At 45.3% G+C, this 26,766-nt stretch overlaps 1 protein-coding gene across 3 annotated transcripts in view; it reads right to left on the bottom strand.

Moving 5' to 3' along the window:
• The window catches only part of WDR47 (WD repeat domain 47), a 94,833-nt gene that overhangs the window by 60,766 nt on the left and 7,301 nt on the right, over window positions 1-26,766 (bottom strand). Inside the window, exons 1-2 of one of the 3 annotated variants that reach the window (XM_040359854.1) lie at window positions 3,876-4,014; window positions 3,102-3,268 (exon numbers count right to left, since the gene is read on the bottom strand). In XM_040359854.1, coding sequence (XP_040215788.1) covers window positions 3,102-3,259 — 158 coding nt within the window. In that variant the 5' untranslated portion in view covers window positions 3,260-3,268; window positions 3,876-4,014. Of the gene's footprint in view, window positions 1-3,101; window positions 3,269-3,875; window positions 4,015-26,766 lie in introns of those variants that run through there. The other 2 variants (XM_040359853.1, XM_040359855.1) reach the window with 2 other exon arrangements.

Here is a 26,766-nt window from a genome sequence, read left to right on the forward strand (position 1 = left end):
ACAGCCCGGTGGTTGGGGACCCCTGCTTTAACGCACAGGCTTCAGGGCTAGGAACCTGATCCTGGCAGAGGTCTGAACTTTATTGTCGTTACACTTGTTCCCTGTCAGTGATACCAGAATCAGTCTAGTGTCCTGTCCCAATAAAACAACTCCTATATTTATACCCTTACTAGTTCCCTTTAAAAGAACGTCTTTCATTTTGTTTATATACTAGCAGTAGACATAGCATTTTGCACAAAAATATTTACCATCATAAAAAGGATAGGGTCAAAGCCTATTGGTACTACTGGCAAGCTGAAGTTGCTAAGCAACAGTGCAAGTAGGTAAATGTAAGTCAAAGATGGAAATCCAGGCTCAAGCATTATGTAATCTTGTACTATGCATGAGCTAAAAAAAAAACACCTGCTTTACAGATGGCTGACTTTCTTTTTTTTTTTTTTTTTTTTAACTAAACGCCCCTCACATGTTAGTAGCCTATGTGATCATGCACACATAAGGCGTTTACAGGAGTTGAGGTAGAAAAAACAACAACGCACAGTGCCACTGTGCATTGAGTATTAGAGTAATCATTTTTCAATAAAAATAAAGCATTTGATACAATGTACTGTACTAAAGTGAAACTATACCAATTCAGGGTTCGACAAAATCTGGTCGCAATTGCGACAAGAATTATCGGCCTGGCTCCCGGGGAAGCTTAGGCCTGCAGAAAGCCGCGGCCTCAATTACTGGCCGGCACGATCGCGTGGGAGGTGGGGGCCCATCCTGTGTCTCTGTGCGTCCATACCTCCCCTGCCGCAATCGGGCCGCGGCTTTGCAGCCCTCTGCAGGCCTAAGCTTCCTATTGTCATCCTTGGGTGTAAAGATGATGGTATGCTTTTGGGATTATTACTGGTTTAAAGCTAAACATTCATTATATTGCAGCTTACAAATTCTAAGATGCGATAGCCTAAAAAAGAAAAGAAAACAAATGCAGTCTTTTTTCCTTTATTTTTACTTAGTGATCTGGCCAGCAAGTCTGTTGTTTTTCAACAGAACAAGTTGTCCTGCAGATGTAGAAATTACTGGGTTGAAACAAACCATTTACCACCGACAGAGGGCTTACAACAGGGGTGTCCAAACTTTTTTCAAAGAGGGCCAGATTTGATGAAGTGAACATGCGTGAGGGCCGACCATTTTGCTTGACATTCTTTGAACCATTAAAATTTGGTCTAAGTGTGTTTGTCCGATCACTAATACACTGCCCAACAATAATTCTGTTGCCTTTGTGGCTTTGTGTGGTGAAGAGATGAGCTTGGGCGTGTTATTAGGATACACTGTATATATCTATTTGTGGCCCCAACGAGTCCCTGAGCGCTGCTCAGGACTAAGGATGAGCTTGGGTGTGTTATTTGGATATACCGTATTTATCGGTGTATAACACACATAGGCTTACCATTGCCATGAATGCAGCCTCATTATTGCCATAAATGCAGCCTCACCATTGCCATGAATGCAGCCTCACCATTGCCATGAAAGTAGCCTCACCATTGCCATGACACCAGCCTCACATGTGCCATGAATGCAGCCTAAGGCCGAGTACTCACGAGCAGACATGTCCGATGAAACCGGTCCGCGGACCGTTTTCATCGGACATGTCTGCCCGGGGACTTCCCGGGGACTTCTGTTCGATGGCTGTACACACCATCGAACAGAGGTCCGCGCGTAAACAATACGCGGGGCGTGTCCGTGGTGTCGCCGCGTCGATGACGCGGTGTCGACGCGACAATAACGCGGTGAGGTGGGCGGCCTGCCTTTAAAATGCTTCCACACATGCGTCGAAGTCATTCGACGCATGCGAGGGATGGCGGGCGGCAGGACATGTACGGTAGGTCTGTACAGACGACCGTACATGTCCGGGCGGACAGGTTTCCAGCGGACTGTTTTAAAGCAAGTCCAGGAAACAGTTGTCCGCTGGAAACCTGTCCGATCCGCCCGAAAATGGTCCGCTCGGGCCTACACACGGCCAAACATGTCTGCTGAAACTGGTCCGCGGACCAGTTTCAGCAGACATGTTTGGTCGTGAGTACAGGGCCTTACATGTGCCATGAATGCAGCCTTACCATTGCAACCAATGCAGCCTTACCATTGCAACCAATGCAGCCTCACATGTGCCATGAATGTAGCCTCACATGTGCCATGAATGCAGCCTTACCACTGCCATCAGTGCAGCCTGATTGATGCCCATCTGCAGCTTTGGAGTGGACGGGGGGGAGTGAGTGCTGACAGATTACAAACAGGAGAATCTCTTGTTTACTCGGTTACCTCTTTAATACAAAGTCCCGCCTCCTATGATAGACAGAACAGTCATCCAATGGCATCCCAGGAGACTGGACTTCCTATTACAGACGCCGCTAAATAAACAGGAGATTCTCTTCATATATACTGATGGCGCTCCTCCCGCCCCTCCATGTGCCCTCCAAGGCAGCGCCGATAAATACGGTATACATCTAATATATATATATCCAAATCCCCAGGGGGCCATATTAAATCACCAGGGGGGCCGCAATTGGCCCGCGAGCTGGACTTTGGACATGCCTGGCTTACAATGATCAGCTTTTATGTATTTATGAAATGCCTTAATCCTAAATGGAAAAAAACTGTTTTGTGCAACTGCTTCTAAAGTATTAGCTGGAGTTTGACTTCAATTTGTTAGTGAATCTAAATTTCTTAGTACATATAACACTCCCCTCTCCCCAGATTACCAATGCTGCTTCATCCAAAGTGGGGGCACTCTAATACAGGAGGTGTGATACTGGCCAGATCACCATGTGAAAACATAGGGGGAAAAAAAGAAAGAAAGGAAAAAAACGGATGCAGCCATTTGATTTAATACCGCTTTAAGGGCTGAGTGAGCACATACTGTTCCGAGTCGCATAACACTCAACACTTTTAATTATACATTACATACATAGTGGTTCAAGAAAAGTTAAATCCAAAAGGTAATGTAGAAAAAACTAAAAATACAAAAAAAGGGAGATCAAGGAAGACGGTACAGAAAAAGATTATTATATACTATACATAAAATTCCAATAATAAATTAAAATTGGACTATGGTAACATACCTGAGAAAAAGCATGTCATCAGAATAGAGCCCATTTATCACCCCACTCTCCTTCTCCAGGGCCAGCATGCTGATGTGCAGCTTCTTGGCATGGAGAAAGTCTAATATCAGCTTGGTGATCTCTACTTCTTTAACATTTACAGTTTCCTCGGCCGTCATTGTGATGGTCTGGAGAAGAAAAAAAGAAAAGAATATAGTTTACCTCTATGGTAATGTTTCAGCCAAAACATACAAAGCTAGTAAAATAAGAAGAAAAAAAGAGCACAACATTCCATTTATGAAAAGCACTGCAGACTGTGGTTTCAAATAAAGAGAGTAATATAGTAAAGAAGCGTGCCCACTGTGCAAGATGAACACATTTAGTTCTATATGATTATATCTGTTTACATACAGCTCTGCATAAACACGCCAGTCATCAGTTACATGACAGGTAACATGAGCTGTTACCGTCTAGAAGCCATGCACACCCTGTTGCTACCGCTCACAAAATGCTTACACAGTGTCTACACCTTGGGTGTGAGCAGAGATGAAGTAACTCCATGTAGAAGTTTAGGCTTCTTTCAGAAATTATCAGCACTGATTATCTATACATTTTATCTTTGCATAGCCAAGAAAACTCTCAGACCAAAATTCTTTAAAAAGTTAAAAATTAAAGGTCTATTTTGCAAAAAGTATGGAAGGTTAAGTAGGAGCATACTACATACTACAGACAATTAAAGCTGAAATTCAGGATAAGCACTTGTTGTCTAAACACAAAAGGCATGTATATTCTTACTTGAATCTTGATGTGCGTTGTATTTCTTTCAGATCTATGCAATAATCCAACATAAAGCAACAACTGAACTCTGCCTCTCCCTGTAATAAAGACCAGTCACTGCTACCCCTCCTGTAGTTTTCTGCAGACAGCCTATAGTGTGCAGATGTTTTGGGTCCCTCCCACAGCTCACAGTACAATTATGATGTCACAGCTACTTTTACAAGGTAGTATTTGGGCTTGCAAAGGCATTTGGTGCATACAAAGTAGATGTATATTCTTTTCAGCTAGTGAAGAAGTTTTTGTGTCCGGAGTTCAGCTTTAAATTAACCACCATACAAGAGTAGAAAGTAAGGTACCCTATTTATTGCCGTATAACACACACTTTTTTTCCCCCTTAAAATCAGGGGAAAATCGTGGGTGTGTGTTATACACCGATCCCTACTGTCTGAGGGAAGAGGAGCGAGCGATGCTGAATTACATAGAGCCGAAATCTCCTGTGTACCCGGCGCTCAGTCACGCACAGCTACGCCTCCGAATTGCGGCGGTATTCGTCCGCTAGCGGTGCGGTATTAACCCCCCGCTAGCGGCCGAAAAAAGGTCAATACCGCTGGCAATGCGCCTCTGCAGAGGCGCATTGCCTGCGGTATTACTGCGCTGTCCCATTGTTTTCAATAGTAAGGAGCAGTGAAGGAGCGGTAAACACACTGCTCCTCTCACCGCTTCACAGATGCTACTGGCAGGAGATTTTTTGTCCTCTCGCCAGCGCATTGCCTCAGTGTGAAAGCCCTCGGGCTTTCACATTGAGACTGCAGGGCAGGAGTTTTTCAGGCGGTATTTAGGCTCTAAACAGCTGAAAAACTCCTCAGTGTGAAAGGTGCCTAAGTGAAAGAAATTATAAATTCTGTCAGGGTATGTAAACATTTATAATTATATATATATATATATATATATATATATATATATATATATATATATATATATATATATATATATATATATATATATATATATATATATATATATATATATATATATATATATATATATCTTTCAGTATGGGCACTACGCTAAAGTTAGTGGGGAATGGGAGAGTTATTTTGCTCCCATTCGCAATATGCTAAATTGGGACTTCTGTCGTTCCAGAAATGTCCACTGGGTCAGTCTGTGCTCCAGGGATGCGGTGCCATCCCTGGCCGGCAGTTGGCACCAGAGGGGTTCAGGCAGAGCAAGTTTTCCCCAGCAGCCAATCAGAGGAGCTTTCCCTCGCAGGGCATGCTGGGGGAGAGTATATCTGTGACAGATGTCATGTGCTCCAAAATCTTCGCGGGGTCCCGATTCCAGGTGCGGCATCCACCTTTAGGGTGCGCGCATCCATGGACCCCGCCAGCGCAGCCCACCTAGCCAAATTTGCAGACTACACAGAACATCATCCAGAGGTGAAAAGGGACTCCAGTGACTTACTGGATCCCCGGTTCTATTGAGAGGATCCCAGGCTGGGTGCCGTTCGATTGGGGGGGGGGTCGGCTTGAGGAGAACCCGGAGGCAGGTTGTCCAACAGGGCTTGAACGAACCAATCGGGGATCTGGTGACTGGAATGCCGACAGGTATGCTTTGCTGTCATCCGGTGACCTATGCTAAAACTTACTGGGAGGATTTGCTCCAATCATCCATCTAGCTCACCTAAAGTAATAGGCCTGTGGCAGAGGCCCTAGAGCCAGGCCTGTGAGAGAGACCTGTTCCTTCCAGCAAATCTGGGGTGGCGCCTCGGCTGCCGGGCTTGTGATGGGGGTCTGTCCGGGGGAACTTCGCCCACTCTGGCTAGAGTGGCGCCGAACCACAATCTGATACTACTGAGAGCAGGACTGCTCGGTTCATATCCAGGCCTGACACTGCAGGGTTTTTCTCTTTTCCTTCATCAACCTTTTATTTCCCATTTGATGTTGATGTTGGCCTGGAAATAAAGCATTGCAAAACCTTTATTCACTGTCTGGACATTCGCTCACTGCTCTGTTTCTCCAACTGTTCCCCTAGACTGCATCAAGGTAACCTAAAAACGCAGATCCCAACAACAAATCAGCAGCTCCTTCGGGGGTAGCGCTACATAATATATACACACACACACAAAGTATTTAGTCAGCCACCAATTCTGCAAGTTCTCCCACTTAAAAAGAGGAGAGGCCTGTAATTGTCATCATAGGTATACCTCAACTATGAGAGACAAATAGCTAGATTCAGGTAGGTCGCCGCATCTTTGCGGCGGCTTAGCGTATCGTATTTACACTACGCCGCCGTAAGTTAGCTAGGCAAGTACTGTATTCACAAAGTACTTGCCTGCTAAGTTACGGCGGCGTAGCGTGAATAGGCTGGCATAAGCGCGCCAAATTCAAATGAGAATGTGGGGGGCGTGTTTTATGTAAATTAACTGTGACCCGACGTGATGTTTTTTACGAACGGCGCATGCGCCGTCCGTGTACATATCCCAGTGTGCATTGTGGCAAAGTACGCCGCAAGGACGTATTGGTTTCGACGTGGACGTAAATTACGTCCAGTCCTATTCACAGACGACTTACGCAAACGACGTAAAATTTTCAAATTTTGACGCGGGAACGACAGCCATACTTAAGATTACTAGTCCAGCTATTTGATGGAATAACTTTACGCCTGAAAATGCCTTACGTAAACGGCGTATCTTTATACGGGCGCACGTACGTTCGTGAATAGGCGTATCTAGTGATTTACATATTCTACGCCGAACGCAATGGAAGCTCCACCTAGCGGCCAGCCTAAATATTGCACCCCAAGATACGACGGCGCAGGCTGTCCTATCTTAGATAGGTTTAAGTGAATCCCAGTTTGAGAATACACTTAAAACTTAGGTCGGCGCAGATTCCGAGTTAGGTCAGCGTATCTACTGATACGCCGGCCTAACTCTCTCTGAATCCACGTAAAAATGTGGAAACAAATCCAGACAATCACATTGTCTGATTTGGAAAGAATTTATTTGCAAATTATGGTGCAAAATAAGTATTTGGTCAATATCAAAAGTTCATCCTAATACTTTGTTATATATCCTTTGTTGGCAATGACAGAGGTCAAAACGTTTTCTGAAAGTCTTAACAAGGTTGTCACACACTGTTGCTGGTATGTTGGCCCATTCCTCCATACAGATCTCCTCTAGAGCAGTGATGTTTTGGGGCTGTCGCTGGGCAACAGACTTTCAACTCCCTCCAAAGGTTTTCTATGGGGTTGAGATCTGGAGACTAGCTAGGCCACTCCAGGACCTCGAAATGCTTCTTACAAAGCCACTCCTTCGTTGCCCGGGCGGTGTGTTTGGGATCATTGTCATGCTGAAAGACCCAGCCACGTTTCATCTTCAATGCCCTTGCTGATGGGAGGAGGTTTGCACTCAAAATCTCACAATTCATGGCCCTATTCATTCTTTCATGTACACGGATCAGTCGTCCTGTTCCCTTTGCAGAGAAACAGCCCCAAAGCATGATGTTGCCACCCCCATGCTTCACAGTAGGTATTGTGTTCTTTGGTTGCAACTCAGCATTCTCTCTCCTCCAAACACGACGAGTTGTGTTTCTATCAAACAGTTTTACTTTGGTTTCATCTGTCCATGACATTCTCCCAATCCTCTTCTGGATCATCCAAATGCGCTCTAGCAAACCCCAGACATGTACTGGCTTAAGCAGGGGGAGACGTCTGGCACTGCAGGATCCGAGTCCCTGGCGGCGTAGTGTGTTACTGATGGTAACCTTTGTTACGTTGGTCCCAGCTCTCTGCAGGTCGTTCACTAGGTCCCCCTGTGTGGTTGGATTTTTGCTCACCATTCTTGTGATTAGAGGTCGGTCCGATACCGATGCCGATATTTAGAAATCGGAGTGGCCGATATATGATGCCGATTTTAATTGGCAATAGTTAGCACTGGCAGATGGCACTGGCAGGTGGCACTGGATGGCAATAGTTAGCACTGGCAGGTGGCACTGGCAGGTGGCACTGGCAGGTGGCACTGGATGGCCTTAGTTGGCACTGGATGGCATTGGCAGATGGCACTGGATGGCATTGGCAGGTGGCACTGGATGACACTGGCAGGTGGCACTAGTTGGCATGGCATTGGCAGGTGGCACTGGATGGCATTGGCAGGTGGCACTAGCAGATGGCACTGGCAGGTTTCACAGCACATAATGTAGCTGTGTGAAACTCACTCTCTCTCTCTCCATACAGTTTCACATGGTGCTACAGAGAGCAGAGAGAGAGGAGCTCAGATTCATCGTGATGTTGGAGGTGGGCGGGACCCGGGGTGGGCAGGCCCAAGCAGCTATCCAGCCAATGATCTCATCCCATTGGCTGGTGTTGGACAGCTGAGTCCCGCCCACCCCGACATCAGACTGTGCTAGTGACAGCTCCCTTCTCTGTTTCACACACACAGCGCTGCTCTGCAGACAGTGTGGAGAAGGGAGGAGGAACCCCATGTTTCTCCTTCCTTCTCCACACTCTGCTGATGCAGATGTGCTAAATATCGGCCACATTTGGATAATAAATCGGCCGGTGCCGATTTCTCCAAAATGACCGAATATCAGCCCGATATATCGGTCGACCTCTACTCGATCATTTTGACCCCACGGGGTGAGATCTTGCGTGGAGCCCCAGATCGAGGGAGATTATCAGTGGTCTTGTATGTCTTCCATTTTCTAATTATTGCTCCCACAGTTGATTTCTTCACACCAAGCTGCTTGCCTATTGCAGATTTAGTCTTCCCAGCCTGGTGCAGGTCTACAATTTTGTTTCTGGTGTCCTTCGACAGCTCTTTGGTCTTCACCATAGTGGAGTTTGGAGTGTGACTGTTTGAGGTTTTGGACAGGTGTCTTTTATACTGATAACAAGTTCAAACAGGTGCCATTAATACAGGTAATGAGTGGAGGACAGAGGAGCCTCCTAAAGAAGAAGATACAGGTCTGTGAGAACCAGAAATCTTGCTTGTTTGTAGGTGACCAAATACTAATTTTCCAACATAATTTGCAAATAAATTCTTTCCAAATCAGAGAATGTGATTGTCTGGATTTGTTTCCACATTTTGTCTCTCATAGTTGAGGTATACCTATGACGACAATTACAGGCCTCATCTTTTTAAGCGGGAGAACTTGCACAATTTGTGGCTGACTAAATACTTTTTTGCCCCACTGTGTATATATTTATTACACACACATAGTTGCCATAAGTATGTGAACCCTTTTGGAATAAATTGAATTTCCTCACAAATTGGTCATAAAATGTGATCTGATCTTCATCTAAGTCACAACAATAGACAGTCTGCTTAAAACTACTAACACCCAAAGAATTAAATGTTACCATGTTTTTATTGAACACACCATGTAAATATTCACAGTGCAGGTGGAAAAAGTATGTGAACCCCTAGACTAATGACATCGCCAAGAGCTAGCTGGAGTGAGATTTGCTTTTCACAAGAAGCATTGCCTGATGTGAATGATGCCTCGCATAAAAGAGCTCTCAGAAGACCTACGATTAAGAATTGTTGACTTGCATAAAGCTGAAAAGTATCTCCAAAAGCCTTGATGTTCATCAGTCCACGCGTGGTAAGACAAATTGTCTATAAATTGAAAGTTTAGCACTGCTGCTACTCTCCCTATCACATTCAAACTCATGTTAAATATGAGTCAGTACACACCTGCCATCATTTAAAGTGCATTTTATTAACACCTAATAAAGTCCAGCTGTTCTAGTAGGTCTTACCTGACATTTTCTTAGTTGCATCCTACAGCAAAAGCCATAGTCGGCAGAGAGCTTTGAAAGCATTATAGGGATCGCATTGTTAAAATGAGAGAAGGGAGAAGGGTACAAAATAATTTCCAAGGCATTAGATATACCATGGAACACAGTGAAGACAGTCATCATCAAGTGCAGAAAAATATGGCACAACAGTGTCATTACCAAGAACTGGACATCCATCCAAAATTACTGAGAACAAAAAAAAAAACTGTTCAGGAAAACTGTCAAAAGGCCTACAGCAACATTAACTACTTCAGCCCCAAACCTTTTCACTGGCCAAAGACCAGGCCACTTGTTGCTATAATTTGGCCCAAATTTATGAACAAAACAAAAATTACTTATTTGCAAAATGTTACTATAGAACCAAAAAAAAAAAAAGACCCAGTGTTGATTAAATACCGCCAAAAGAAAGCTCTATTTGTGTGAAAAAAAATGATAAAAATGTTGTTTGGGTACAGCGTTGCATGACTGAGTAATTGGCATTCAAAGTGCGAGAGCACTAAAAACTGAAAATTGGTCTGGGCAGAAAGGGTGTATAAGTGCCCTGTATTGAAGTGGTTAAACATGCAACAGTTGTGCAAAAGTTGTCAAAACCGAAGACGCGTCCAAGTTGCATGACTTTAGAGTTGTACATGTGTGAATGGAGCCCAAAACCTATAAGCTGGTCACTATGCACAACGGCCCCAGATTTTGTGTGCTCCAGATTAATTAAATAGGAGCTGGACTCACTTTCTATGCTTCCACTGGCTGTGGAGGAAGTGCAAACACAGAGGTACACACATCATACCCAAAGCGCACAGCTAAATATTAGTTCATTAGTGTGCTCTTCAAATCGGAGTTCCACTCGTTTTTAAGTTTATTAAAAGTCAGCAGCTACAAAAAGTGTAGCTGCTGACTTTTAATAAACTGACACTCACCTGTTCCACAGTCCAGCAATGTGGGCGTACGAAGCCTCGCTCCTCTTCATGGCGCCGTCATTGCAAGTGTGGGCACCCGGCTGTGACAGCTGGTGGCTTCACAGCCGAGTGCACACTGCGCATTTGCAAGACGCGCTGAGCTTTCTCAGTGGCCAAGCAATCTTCTGGGACCTGTGACATGCGCCAGGAGATTGCAGGGAAGGAGGGAGAGGAGTCGTCGCCTAGGCGGCGAAGTGGGAGCTGGGTGCCTGCACCCAATTTTACCTGCAAATGGGACGAGGAGTGCTTAAAAGCGGAAGTTCAACTTCACACCTTTCACTGTACTATCCTCAATAATAGCACATTAACTATCATCATTGTACATTACAGTTTTTTGTCCGCTTTCCTATCTCTGTACATTAACCTTTTCAGTGCACACACTTTCAACTTTTATAAGCCCTTTTATTGTGCAACCACCTCCCCCCCCATACAGATTACCCTTTACCATGTTGCAGACATTTAGGCCCCTTTCACACATACGGACCGTTAGGGTTCTTTCACACGGGAGGCCCGTTCAGGTCCGCCTGTCAGTTTTTTAGGTGGACCTGAACAAGCGCTCTGTTTTCCTCTATGGAGCCGCGGATGTCAGCGGTGACATGCCCGCTGACATCCGACCCGCAAAAGTGTGACGGAGGAAAAATCTACTTTTCCATCCATCTGGCGGATCGGGTGAACATGGACAGACGGTCAGTGTTCATCCGATCCCCCCATAGAGGGGAACCGCCCTGTCATCCGCCGGCTCAGCGAGGATCAACGGAGCGATCCCAGCTGAACAAGCAGAGGTTCACGGGGTGGATCATTACCGATCCGCCCCGTGTAAAAGGGGCCTTAGTCCTTTTTTTCATTCATCCGCAGACATCAATGCATTCCTATGGAAAAACTGATGACCACGGATGATCATCTATTTTCATCCGCTAGCATCTGTTTTTTTAGGTGGATGAAAGCCCTATTTTTTGGTCTGTCATAAAACGGACTGGACAAAAAACGGATGTAAACTGACAAGTGGTCAGTTTTTCATCCGTTTTTGCATTGGTAGTGGATTTAAAAAAAAATAGAAAAAAAAATAAAAAAAAATGGATGAAAAACTGATGACCAAGGATGAAAAACTGATGAATACTTCATTTCATCAGTTCAGTCACATCAAAATGGATGAAGGGTCTGCATGTGTGAAAGGGGGCTAAATATTTCATTGTACAACCACAAATTTATTGTACATCAACAACTTCAAATGAACTTAATATTGTGTAATTTCTATATATTGTATGTAAATCATTTAATACTCACTTCATGTTTTCTATACATTTCCAAGTCTTTTCAAGCCACCTTTAACCTTAAGGGTTCTTTCACACTCAGGCGGCCCCGTTCAGGTCTGCCTGCCAGTTTTTTAGGCGGACCTGAACGGGCGCTCCGTGCTCCTCTATGGAGCCGCGGATGTCAGCGGTGATATGCCCGCTGACATCCGATCCGCCAAAGTGTGACAGATGAAAAACCTACTTTTCCATCAGTCTGGCCGATCGGATCGGGTGAACACAGACAGACGGTCCGTGTTCATCCGATCCCCCCATAGGGGAGAGCGGAGATCTGACAGGGCGGTCCCTGCACAGTGTGCGGGGACCGCCCAGTCATCTGCCGGCTCAGCTGGGATCAACGGTGCGATCCCCGCTGAGCAAGCGAAGGTTCACGGGGCGGATCATTACTGATCCACCCCGTGTGAAAGGGGCCTAACTGTGTAATCCATTCACTGTTTAATTTAAAGTAGAAGTTCAGCTTAAAACTAAAATCTATAAATCTACTTGCAGCCACATTCTAAGACTAACCGATCTAGCCCTGTAAATAAAAAATTGATATATATACACCTTTTCTGAAGCCGCTCTGGTCCTACGCTGAGCTGTTAGTGGCAGCTTTTGTATGTTGGAGTGTGCAGAAGAGGCAGCCAACAACAGAAGCCCCATAGTAACTATAGGTGACATCACTTCATCCGCTGCTGGAGACTGGACCGGATCAGCTATAATAGTGATTTATCCCTTGCTGTACCTATGCCTGATCTGTACAAGCAGATACAATGACCGTGGACAGTTTATCTGATAGCTGAACTCACCAAAACACCCTTTTCTCATCACCGTAGTACAGTGGTTCTCAACCTGGGGGTCGGGACCCCCTCAGGGGTCAAATTATGATTTGCCAGGGGTCACCAAATCCTGGGCTATTCCTGAAGCCCGCACCACTCTCCCAGCCTTCTTACGGCTGCTCAGCTGGGCTGTTCCTGGCGTACACGACTGCCCACTCAGCCTCTTCGCAGCCGCCCATTCAGTTCACGGCATGGCTGGGGGGCAGAGGCTAGAGGTTCGCTGACTGGTGAGGATTGTGAGGTGGGAGGGGCTGGAGGAGACCCTATCTCCTGATTTCAGCATAGGTGTCACTGCTACGAGACACCACAAAGTCGGAGACACACTGGGTAACACTACCTGTGATTATAGTTGCCATTAAAAGTCCCCAGATCAGCAGATGACCTTGATGAAGAGCACCTAAGTTGGCTGATAAGAACTCTCCCCAGCATTGCCACTCATCCCAACTCCCCCCACCAAGGAGTAAGAGAAGGAATTAAAATAGAGAATACATGGAAGGGAGAGGAAAAGAGGGGGAGGAAGTAAGAAAAAGTGAGAGAAAGAATGAGAAAAAAACAAAGATGGCTAGAGAGAGGGGTGGGGGGGGGGCTGGGGATAAAAGAGGAAGAGAAAGAGTGGTACATCCTAAAATGTATCATATGAGGTTTAATACTGTACGAGTGGAGGGGGACTCAGGGAGCGCTAAATTTCCATGGGTTAGGGGCGTAAATTACTTGCCTTGGGTGCTGACAACCCATGCTACGAAAATAATTTTACTGTTAGGGGTCCCCACAACTTGGGAAATTTTATCAAGGGGTTCACGGCACTAAAAGGTTGAGAACCACTGCCGTAGATCTTTATTGCAAGCAGGAGGTATAGCAGACAACAAGATGTGGCAGAAGAATGAAAAGACGGTATTTGCAGGTTAAAACATGGTAATGTGTTCCCGTTTGCAAGCATATTGGATGTGAGATCTAGACCACAGTTTCTCAACTCCAGTCTTCAAGGCGCCCCAACAGGTCATGTTTTCAGGCTTTCCAGTAATTTTGTTCTCAGTTTCACTGCCTTAGTAATTACCACAGCCATTTCAGCTGAGGGAAATCCTGAAAACATGACCTGTTGGGGCACCTCGAGGACTGCAGTTGAGAAACACTGGTCTAGACAAGTGTCCATCTCTTATCCCATAAGCACAATGTGAGAAGGAACGGGAAATACATCATAAAGTGGGCAGAACACAGAAAGGAACACAAAAAAAGATGGTGTAATAATCAAAACAACCACAAGATGGCAGTATATCAATCAACTATACAGGGGTCAAATAAACACTAGCTAAAGAGATAAACTATATAAAATGTTCACACAACGTGTGTAACAAGTACAATGTGTCTGCAAATAGATTCAGCGATAGTTAGGTTTACGCTAAACTGCTACATTAAAAATAAAAAATAAATAATAATAAAAATACCGTAATAAAAAAAAAAAAAAACGCACACACTTTTCAGTTATTATACCACACAGTTCTCTGTATGCACTAAACTGTGGACAATAAAGTCCACTTTGCTTAGATGTATATACTCTACTGTGCACTATATACTTTGCACTGTTGATCTTTAAAACACTTATTTTCACCTTGTTCAGCAGCATACATAGTCAAAATACACACCACTGAATAAACTTTTGTATGTTATATACTCTGCAGTGCTATATTTTTCATTAAAAAATAAATAATAATAATTCAAACCCTTCTAGGCGCAAACATGGCTAAACGCAGCATGTAAACGCGGCTAAATGGCTGTTTTTAGATGCCGGTTTCTAGCTGTCAAGTTAAATCGTTCAGGAGGGGTTGAACAACGTCCCGTGTACATGAAGCCTTATATACTCGAGAGCGCTCCTGCCGATTCTCCACTGTGCATTAAAAACCTTATACTGCACTACGCTGCTTCTCAGCAAGAGGAACATATGTGAACACCAGAAGGTATCGTACTTCCACTTTTCAGAAGGGTTTTTCATTTTAGCTCATAGTACACCTTATATATAAAATCAGTAAGTATTGTAGCCATTATAAGATAAACTGAATTGCTTGGAAACACATTTCTGCACAATTGCAGAGTACAGGTAGTAAATTCAGCCAAGCCAAGAGGATGCTTGAAAAGAGGTAAACCACAGTAGAGGATAATCAATAAGCACTGGCTTGATGTCTGCCGGTGGCCCGCGATTGTGGCACCGAGAGGCACAACGGGGAGATGCAAGATGTAAACAAGGCATTTCCCTGTTCTGCCTAGCAACATGACAGGGATCTACTGCTCCCAGTGATCTCTATCATGTTCTAGTGAGCCCACCCCCCTACAGTTAGAACACACTGAGGAAGCACACTTAAAGGGGTTGTAAAGGTTTGTCTTTTATTTTCTAAATAGGTTCCTTTAAGCTAGGGCATTGTTGGTTCACTTACCCTTTCCTTCAATTTCCCTTCTAAATGTTTTTTTTCTTTGTTTGAATTTCTCACTTCCTGTTTCTCCTCAGTAAGCTTTCCACCATCATCCGAGTGGTGGAAAGTCATTTAGAACACCTTACTGAGGAGGAACAGGAAGTGAAAAATTCAGACAACGAAAACAAAGAAAAGAAACATTTAGAAGGGAAAACGCAGGAAAAGGTAAGTGAACCAAGAATGCACTAGCTTAAAGGAACCTATTTAGAAAATAAAAAACAAACCTTTACAACCCCTTTAACCCCTTGATCGCATTTTTATAGCACTGATCGCTGTATGAATGTCAGTGGTCCCAAAATAGTGTAAAAAAAAAGTGTGTCTGCCGCAATCACGATACAAATTGCAGATCGGCACCATTGCTAATAAAAAAAAAAAAAAAATTAATAATAAAAATGTCATAAATCTATCTCCTATTTTGTAGACCCAAAAACTTTTGCGCAAACCAATCAATATACGTTTATTGCGATTTATTTTTACCAAAAAAATGTAGAAGAATGCATATCGGCCTAAACGGAGGGAGACATTTTTTTTATATATATATATATATATATATATATATATATATATATATATATATATATATATATATATATATATATATATATATATATATATATATATATATCTCTTTGGGGGATATTTATTATAGCAAAAAGTAAAATATATTGCTTATTTTTGTTTATAGCACAAAAAATAAATAAAAACCACAGAGGTGATCAAATACCACCAAAAGAGGGAAAAAAAGGACGTCAATTTTGTTTGGGTAGAATGTCGCATGACCGCGCAATTGTCAGTTAAAGCAACACAGAGCCACATCGCAAAATTCTTCAGAGGCTGAAGTAGTTAAACTTTGTTGAAGCACCTTTTGAGTTTATTACAGCACTCAGTCTTTTTGGGTATGAGTCTATCAGTACGGCACATCTTGACTTGGCAATATTTTCCCACCTCTTCTTTGCAAAAACACTCCAAATCCCTTATTTTAGTTTTACCCCCCCCCCCCCCCAAAAAAAAAAAAAAAAAAAAAAAGGATTTCAGTTTTTTTTTACATCAGAGAAACCTGACATTTTAACAGGGGTGTGTAGACTTTTTATATCCACTGTACATAATATAATAAACTTGACAAAAACTACTATAAAAGGACACACTGTATAAGAGCCTCTCAGCCTTTTTACCACAGAGAAAACACAAATAGTTTTCAGGTGCCAGGAAACTAAACCCTTTGTACAGCTCCCAGTGATCAGATTGTAGAGAGTAATAAAAAAAAAAAAAAAAAAAGAGAAGACAACGACATTAAATGGGATTTAAGAACGTTTTCTGCTCTCCGTTCCTCCTCCACTCCCCTACTGTCACTATGTGACATGCATATACCAGGAGGCTAAAAGAGATGGGGGAGGGCCTAGAGGCGCGCCATCAGGAGGTCGTGCTTGAACCTGAAGAGCCAGCAGCCTCTCAACATCACAGGGGCCCAAGTGGTGACTGCAGAGAAGAAGATATCAGCAGGACAATGCTGGATCCGCTGGGTGGTTGAAGTTTCTCTGTAAGAATAGTTAGTGCCAAGCATCAATTTCACTATAACCCTCATTCCCTTACCCCCCTCTACATGAAAAATCCTTTTAAATAATAATTCTTAAGGCCCCTTTCACACTGGGGTGGGAGGCTCGGTATAGCGCCGCTAAAAATAGCGGCACTATACAGGAGGAATTGCCACGGGATTCGGCCGATAGCGGTGCGGTATTAACCCCCGCTAGTGGACAAAAAACGGTTAATACCGCCCGCAATGCGCCTCTGCAGAGGCGCATTGCGGGCGGTATTACAGCGGTTTCCCATTGTTTTAAATGGGAAGGAGCGGTATACACACCGCTCCTCTCACCGCTCCAAAGATGCTGCTTGCAGGGGATTTTTTTCTCTCCTGCCAGCGCATCGCCTCAGTGTGAAAGCCCTCGGGCTTTCACATTGAGAAGACTGGGCAGGAGTTTTTCAGGCGGTATAGCAGCGCTATTTTTAGCGCTGTAATGCCTGAAAAACTCCTCAGCGTGAAAGGGGCCAAAAAGAAGTATGGGTTGTTTTCTTTCCCCCCCCATTATACTTGCCTAACTGGATGCAGCATCTGTCCCTCACTGCCTCTACACTGAGAACTGAGCCATCGAACATCGCCAATGGCTCAGTTCGCACAGATCCCAGAGAAGAGAGCTGCTGACTGTCACTGGAGCGCTGAGCTGTGGAAGGGCAGGAAGCAGCGGTCACAGTCTCTCAGCGGCTCACGAGAGGCCGAGACAGGCATCAGCACCTGGCGGATCCAGACTTTATTGTCACGATGACGTAATGCCTGGACTGATTCCAGTGACGTCAGCAGAGAACGGATTTCAGACCACTCTCTGCTGAAAATGGGTCACAGGAGTGCAAAACGAATTGCACTCCCGTGACCCATAGGAAAAGCCAGCCAAACTAGCTCAGGCTGGACTTCTCCTTTAAACAAATAACGGACAAAAAGAAATAAAATAAAAATTGCCGAGAAGCCATGAAGAGAGAAGGAGCTTTGGTGGCATAGAGACAGGCACCTCAAAAAGGCGATTCAGCAACTGTTGAACCGAGTGCCAAAAAGGAGTAATTAGTGGACAGATCCAGTAGATATGGAGAAGGGTGCCCTTATCCCCATGGCAATGCCAGCATCGGTCGGAACTAGTGGGGTAGATGGCATGGAGCACATCTGGGGTCAGGTACCAAAAAGAGAGAATTTTATAGGCAGTTTCCTTATAAAGTGTACAAAAGAGAACTGTTGGCTGCTTAGGACCAAATTACCTGCCAGGTCTCTGAGTGCCTTCTCCCAACGGAGCATGCAAGCATGTTTTCCCTGTGCAGTTATGGAGTAGGCATTCAGCATTCGGTAAATATTGGAGATTAAACCCTGCCGGTCAGAGCCTTCTAGAACAGGGTTTGACAAATTTGCATGGAATCTAGGAGCCAGCTAAAAAAGTTAGGAGCCAGAAAACGCGCCCCGTCCCGACGAGCTCGCACGCAGAAGCGAACACATACGTAAGTAGCGCCCGCATATGTAAACGGTATTCAAACCACACATGTGAGATATCGCCGCGATCATTAGAGCGAGAGCAATAATTCTAGCCCTAGACCTCCTCTGTAACTCAAAACATGCAACCTATAGAATTTTTTAAACGTCGCCTATGGAGATTTTAAAGGGTAAAAGTTTGTCGGCATTCCACGAGCGGACGCAATTTTGAAGCGTGACATGTTGGGTATCAATGTACTCGGCGTAACATTATCTTTCACAATATAAAAAAAAAAAATTGGGATGACTTTACTGTTGTCTTATTTTTTAATTAAAAAAAAGTGTATTTTTTCCCCAAAAAAAGTGCGCTTGTAAGACCTCTGTGCAAATACGGCGTGACAGGGGGGCGTGGTCTGCCGGCGCTGAAGATGGCTGCTTAGTCCTTTAGCTCGTCTGTCAGGGGAGAGCACCGGAGCGAACAGGACCCGAACCAGCCATCCATACCCAGCACAAAGAGCCTCTAGGGACCCAGAGCACGGACCGGAGCCATGTCGAGCAAGCGCAAGCCGGAACGACACCCGCAAAAGCTCACGGCCTTCTTCCAGTACCCGGCCCAGGTCAGTCAGAGGCAAGATGGCGCCGCCGAGAACGCGCGGTCCGAAGCCTACTCAGAGCTCCCGGATGCCGAACCAGCCACCCAGGACCTGGCTAGAGCTGCCTCGCCACCAGTCCTCAAAACGGGGGAGAACCCGATCACGGGGAGCCCGGCCAAAGCGCGGATGCGCACTGATCCAGGCCCGCCGCGGACGTCCTCACAAATCGAGGCCCCGGCTTGCGGCCTACTACCGGCGAATCAGGCCCTGCAATCCTCAATGGCCTCATTCCCTACCACAGGCCAGCCAGTGGTCGACACCACATTGAAAGATATGTTGCTGTCCCTCCAGAACTCCCTGATGACAGACTTATCCACAGTTTTTACCAAAATCAACACTGAATTGCATATTATGGATGACAGGGTGACACACTTGGAGGATAGTATGGAGGAATGCACGACCACCGTAAATGAGCTAGTTGACTCCTATGATGACATGAAAGAGGAGCAGAAGTGGATGAGGGCCAAGCTGGCCGATTTAGAAGACCGCTCCAGGCGCAATAACTTAAAACTCAGGGGGGTCCCGGAATCCATTTTACCCACGGATCTTCCCAGATACGCAAAAGAACTCATGCACTTGATCCTGCCCGACGCATCGCCTCGAGACCTCATAATTGATAGAATCCACCGCATTGCCAAACCGTCGCATCTGGCGGCCTCAGTCCCTAGGGACGTATTAATGAGAGTGCACTTTTTTCATGTTAAAGAACAATTGCTGATGACCGTCAGAGGAAGACCACCTCTACAAGCCCCGTTTGAAGGAGTACTACTATTCCCTGATCTCTCAAAATACACTCTGCAACTCAGGAGACAGCTCAATCCAATTACTAAGGGCCTTACCAACAGCAAGGTCCAATATAAATGGCGCTACCCTGCTACCTTACTCATTGTGAGAAATGGCACCTCACACGTAATACAGGATCTACAAAAGGGGATGCAACTGCTCCATTCCTGGGGAATCGTCCCAGACCCACCCCAGGACTCATCGCCTCCGAAAGAAAAGCGTGGATCCAGGTCTGCAAGGCGCAACCCAGATAGCCGCAGTGGAAGATCGGACCAGATGACCTGAAAGGCGAGGACCCCTGTAAAGTTATCTACGAGACAGAGGCTCTCCCCAGCACTCAACTCTCTATTTGTTTTTGTTCCTATTATTTTCCGTTGACTTAATTCAGTTACTGTATGACATTCGTCGCCCCTTGGTAGTGGTTTAGTTGGGGTCTCAGATCCCCTACTCCATTGTTCAATACCTTGGCGGTACCTCCGCCGTTAGTTTGCGCTAACTGTTCGCATCCAGTTTTTTTTGCTTGTATAACTACGATTACCCAACTTACTATTGCAGTGAACCAATCACCAGTGCAGGGCTCTGCACGAAACAGATCTTCGCCCGACTTCACTTCCGCAGACACCTAAGTACCACTACAGTGGACAGCCACGACCGTACCTCGAAACCGTAAGTGACTTTAACAACCACCTTCTACACAAACACAGGCCTCAATGGCAACTACAATCTTGTCCCTCAACGCTAATGGCCTGAACCACCCGGCAAAGAGACACTCGCTATGGAAAACTGCATTAGACTTAAAATGTGACATACTATGTGTACAGGAAACACACTTCCTCTCTGCTGGGGCACCTGCCTGTACCAACAGACACTTTCCCCATGTTTTCTCGGCCCCCTTTGTCTCCAAAGCAAGAGGGGTGCTCATAGCAATAAGGGACTCAGTCAAGTTCGTCTTGCACCACGCTGAAATAGACCAGGAAGGTCGATATCTGATACTAGTATGTAAAGTGAATGATGTAGACTACACACTGGTCAATGTATACGCCCCCAACGTCAAACAGATCCGATTCCTCCGAAAAGTAATGAAACTTGTTCACTCTGTGAAACGAGGTAGTCTTATTATGTGTGGTGATTTCAATCTAGTCCCTGAAGTCCACTTAGACTCCACCACTCCTACTAAGAGAAGGGAATCCCCTTTGAAACCATTTATCAATACTTATGATCTGTTTGACGTATGGAGGTGCTGTCATGGGTCGGAACGTGATTACACGTATCTCTCTCCCCTCCACAAAACTTACTCACGTATCGACCTGTTTCTCACCGACAAATGGCTCCTACAATCTGTCAGCGCATCTGTAATCCACACCACGACCTGGTCGGACCATGCCCCCATTACCATCACCTTTGCTAAACCACATGTCATGCGGCCTACATATGTATGGCGAGCAAACAACTATATAGTACAACACCCTTCTTTCTCACCGAAAATTTCAGACCACTTGACGGAATACTTTGATTCCAATACAGGCTCTGTGTCCGATCCAGGCGTGGTGTGGAACGCGCATAAGGCGTTTATTAGGGGGATTCTGATACAGATGAGCTCAGCCCATAAAAAGAACAGGACGTTAAAAATCGACAATCTTACCTCCCAAATAGACGCTCTCGAGCGTCTCAACAAATCCAACCCAGACACGACTAGGGCTGCCAACATACTCTCCTTGAGACAAGAATTGAGACTCCTTCTTCTGCACTCCTATGAACACACACAAAGGAAATTGAAAGCCTTTTCATACTCCACCTCAAACAAGGCTGGGAGGGCGATGGCACAACGCATCAAAGGTAGGAGGGCTAAAAATCGGATAGACCATCTTTTTCACCCACACACTAAAGCACATCTCGAAAACCCACAGGCGATCGCGGATGCGTTTAGCACATATTATGGAGATCTATATAACCTGTGCAATGACCGTGACACCCACCAACCGTCTCCAACTGACATAGACCAATTTCTCAACCACATACGCCTCCCGTCCATCTCTGCTGACCAACTGGTCAAGTTGAATGAACCGTTCACGACCCCGGAAATCATTGCAACCATCCACTCCCTACCAATGGGTAAATCCCCCGGCCCAGACGGGCTCACGGGAGAATACTTCAAACAATTTGCCCCTCAACTCGCACCCACACTCACCGCAATGTTCAACAATGCTGCGACCTTTTCCACATTCCCTAAGGAATCCCTACAGGCACTGGTTGTCACCCTGCCCAAACCGGGAAAGGACCCCACGACACCCCAAAACTTCCGTCCGATATCACTCCTCAATCTCGACCTCAAAATATATGCGAAAATGATAGCTACTAGGCTTCTGAATATCATGCCCACACTGATCCATAAGGACCAATCGGGGTTCACGACCGGACGACAAGCGTCGGACGCAACACGTCGAGTGATAGATGTTCTACACTACGCCGAAACCAGCGGAACGCCTTCTCTGCTCCTGGCTCTGGATGCAGAGAAGGCGTTCGATAGAATCCACTGGGGCTACCTACGAAGTGTTCTCCAAAAATTTGGGTTCCAAGGTAACATACTAAACGCCGTACTCGCTCTCTACACATCTCCGTCGGCACGAGTGTTCTCGGCGGACATGCTCTCCCAACCATTTGACATAACCAACGGCACCAGACAAGGCTGCCCGCTTTCACCGTTGATCTTCAACCTCCTTATAGAACCCCTCGCAGAACACATTAGACAAAACCGGCGCATCTCTGGATTCCAGATAGGGCCTGACTCACACAAAATAAGCTTATTCGCGGATGACGTCATCCTTATGCTGACCGACCCGACGACATCACTCCCAGAAACGCAAAAAACCCTCAAATGGTTCAGTGAGGTGTCCTACTACAAAGTTAACGCCAACAAGTCCTATATATTAGACCTAGGTCTTGATGCCACTACCAGAAACCTGCTACAAACACAATTCCCCTACATTTGGGCGGACCGTGAGATATCTTACTTGGGCGTCCAAATACCGACCTCCACCAAACACTTATTTAAAAGCAACTTCAAACCTTTCCTCGAAACACTACAGAAAGACACTACTAACTTGGCCAAACATGAATTCTCGTGGTCGGGCAGGCTCGCAGCATTCAAAATGATGCACTTGCCCCAGCTACTGTACCTATTCCGGACTCTCCCCATCCCCCTCCCGGCGTCATATTTCCACTCCCTACAGACTATCCTGAACAGGTTTTTATGGCGAGGCAAGAAACCCCGCTGTGCGCAACATCTTCTCACTAAACATAGATCCGCAGGGGGAGCTGGGTCCATAGACTTTAGGGAATACTACTGGGCATCGATTCTAACTCAGCTCAGGGATTGGTTCCTGCCGCGCCCACTTACCCTGTGGGGTCGGCTGGAATCGTCACTGATCAAACACAACAATCTACGCGACTGGATCATGGGGGTCCCGCACGGCACGATTGTCCCTAACTCTCTCCCACCCACGATGAAGGCATCGGCGTTGGCCTGGAAATTCCTCGTACACATCGGTGAAAACCATCCACGACCGTTCCGCCCTCCTGTACCTTTAGCTAGCCTAACGCATTGCACTACAGACCTACAGCTGTCACACTGGAAGGCCACGGGCATATACCACGTCCATGATATATTCAGAGGAGATACACTTCTCACGTTCCCCCAATTGCAAGAAAAATATCAACTTAACCCATCGGAGCTATACACCTACATCAGAATCAAACATTGTCTATCACAAACACCTAAACCACTATACGCCATACCTTCCAAAGTGTGGCCGTTCTTGACTGATCACATCACGAAAAAGAAAGGGATCTCCCTTTTCTATAACATATTCAACCAAAAACTGATTTTTTCCAAAACCAAACAACATGACCAATGGGACACGGACACAGGCCAAAAAAATCACTGAGGTTCAATGGCACTCGGCTCTCAGATCCATTCACAAAGCTACGCGTAATGCGGGGCTTTGGGAACTCACCCTTAAAATCTCACTACGGTGGTACCTCACGCCAGCTAAAATAGCTAAATTCGGAGGGAACACCCCCGATACCTGCTGGAGGTGCGCCAAAGTTAAAGGAGATATTTTACATATACTGTGGTCATGTCAGATCATTAGCAAATATTGGTCCACTGTATTCCACATACTGTCAGATATTATCGGGAGTCCTATACTACCATCTCCAGCTCTGGCGCTACTGAATGTAGACATTGACTTGATCCCTACTGACCTAAGACTGGTATCCACCAACATTTTACTGGCTGCCAGACTGAGCCTAACCAGAATGTGGAAGTCCACAGACTCTCCGACAATAGAAAGTACTTTAGACCTGGTGAATCTGCATTACAACTATGAAATGACACTGGCCGCTAGCAAAGGGAGCCTCAGGGAAGCTCAAGAGGTATGGAGCGCATGGACAGAGTGGTCCGGAGTATCGAGGTTTCTGTGAACTCGGGGGCCACAGAGCTACTCGGGGTAACAGCGATCTCATACCAACGCTAACTTGCTTGCCTGTATTGCTTTACCTATGTACCTTGTTCACTGTTCTTGTGTATTGCATACACATTCTTGACGAAAAACTGGTATATATTCTAATCTGTATGTATGTTATTATGAAAATCTAAATAAAAAACTACTGATAAAAAAAAAAATACGGCGTGACAGAAAGTATTGCAACGATCGCCATTTTATTCTCTAGGGTGTTAGAATAAAAAATATATATAATGTTTGGGGGTTCCAATTAGAGGGAAGGAGATGGCAGTGAAAACAGTGAAAATTTACACATTAAAACTGGTTTTACTTGTAATGCCAAACGGCCACCAGCAGATGGCGCCAGGTCAGAGAAGGAAGCTTGGGACTTCACAAGGCCACGGCCTCAATTACCGGCAGGGGCGCAGGCGCCAGGTCACAATTTGTCGCAATTGCGACCTGGCACCCGGATTTTGTCGAGCCCTGTTCTAAAATTACGTTTTCAAAGGGGGATGGGGGAGAGAAATTGCAAATTTGGAGTTCTAGTTAGGGCATAGTGGCGAATTTGCAGATATCCATAAAACACCTAGCAGGGCAGATAAAATGTATCCTGAAGTTTAGCAAATGGCATTAGTTTGCAAGACCTAGGATCTACTAGATTCCCAAAATGGAATAAATTCTGCAACGTCCATGGCGAAGACATCCAGTGAGTAAGGCCGTCTGGAACCTTGGGGTTGCAGATAAAGGAGGTCATCAACGATTTTTCGGACGACAGCTCATGTTGACACGACAATTTGGGACATCGACTAGGGTCTACTTCCGCATTTGCACTCCAAAGTAGGTTATTTTGGTGTACAGGAGCAAGCCATATTTTTTCGATTTCCGTCCATTTATTGTAAGATCGTTGGGTAAACCAAGAGGCTATCGCGGGCAGCTGAGTCGCTTGATAGTATTTTATAAGGTTAAGAAATGCTAGGCCCGTATCTGAGCGTGCTGCCATGAGTACCGAATGGGGTATCCTATGCCTCTTATAGTTCCAAACATATTGTTTAGCAAAAAAAAAAAAAAAAAAACATGCAGAGGTGAACAAATACCACCAAAAGAAAGCGCTGTATGTGGGAACAAAATGTTAGAAATTCTGTTTGGGTACAGTGTAGCATGACCCCGCAATTGTCATTTAAACAGTGACAGCACTGAAAGCTGAAAAGTGGCTTGGGCAGGAAGGGGGTGTAAGTGCCTAGTATTAAGTTATATGGCAACAAGGCACATTATTTAATTGTGTAAACATGATAATAAAGTGATATACAATTACATATGGGCAAATTAACAATTGACGGGTGCAGGATTATAAATTCAGTGGATCAGCAAGGTGTCCATATTGTATTGTGCATTACACTAAAGGGCATGCCAAGCCTAAATAAAAAAATAAAAAAAAGTAATATAAGCAATAAAGCAAATTGTGTGGAACAGTGAATTTGGGTGCTTCTAGGTCCTCTAGGTTTGTTTTCTTTGTCTGAATTTCTCACTTCCTGTTCCTCCTCAGTAAGCTGTTCTGACTGACTAACCCCCATGGATGAAGGGGGCAAGCTTACTGAGGAGAAACAGGAAGTGAGAAATTCAGACAAAGAAAAAAAAACATTTAGAAGGGAAATCGAAGGAAAAAGGTAAGTGAACCAACAATGCACTAGCTTAAAAGGAACCTATTTGGAAAATAAAAAACGAACCTTTAAAACCCCTTTAAAGCGGATGTGCCACAAAAAAAAATATTAAAAGCCAGCAGCTACAAATACTGCAGCTGCTGACTTTTAATATCAGGACACTTACCTGTCCTGGAGTCCATCGCCGTTCGCAGCAGAGGACGAGCGATCGCTCGTCACTCTGCTGCTCCCCCCGCCATCCTCAGTGAGGGAACCAGGAAGTGAAGCGCTCCGGGTTCACTACCCTGTTCCCTACGGCGCATGCGCGAGTTGCACCGCTGATTGGCTCCCGCTGTGTTCTGGGAGCCGAGTGTTCCCAGAGCACAACGGGGGGAGGACGGGAGGTGATGTTCTGCCCGCAGTAAACCCGAAACTGTGTGGCCGGAAGTGGGTGCAAATACCTGTCTTTAGACCCCTCTCCCCCCTGAAATGTGACACCGGAGGGGGGGGGGGGGGGAGGGTTCCGATCAGCGCGAGTTCCACTTTAGGGTGGAGCTCCGCTTTAAGCTAAAACAGCCTCCTCTTCTATTTACACATAAACAGATAGAACTTCTATGCAGGAGATGGTTGTAATTTGACCCTTAAGATCTCTGCATGGCACTGGGAAACAAATTAAGCCAATCACATTAGATGGGATATCAGGGATCAGACAAGCACACAAAAAGTATCCTGACCAACTGCTGGAATTGCAATACAACCACTGTCATGGAAAGGCACTGAATGGAATGCGACATTGAAGCTGCAGCCACATGACACCAACAAGGCCAAACACCTCAGAGCATAAAGCTGCTCTTCCACAGCTACAAGCACCTAAACAGGGAAGGGGGTGACCACAGACATGAAGCATAGACTTACCAGAGGAAGAGTTTTCTCTAAATAAAATTAAATATATGTAAGATATTCTGATCACAAATACCTGAGAAATTCTTCA

The sequence above is a fragment of the Rana temporaria genome, chromosome 7 (assembly GCF_905171775.1).
Source record: "Rana temporaria chromosome 7, aRanTem1.1, whole genome shotgun sequence".
NCBI classification, from domain to species: domain Eukaryota; kingdom Metazoa; phylum Chordata; class Amphibia; order Anura; family Ranidae; genus Rana; species Rana temporaria.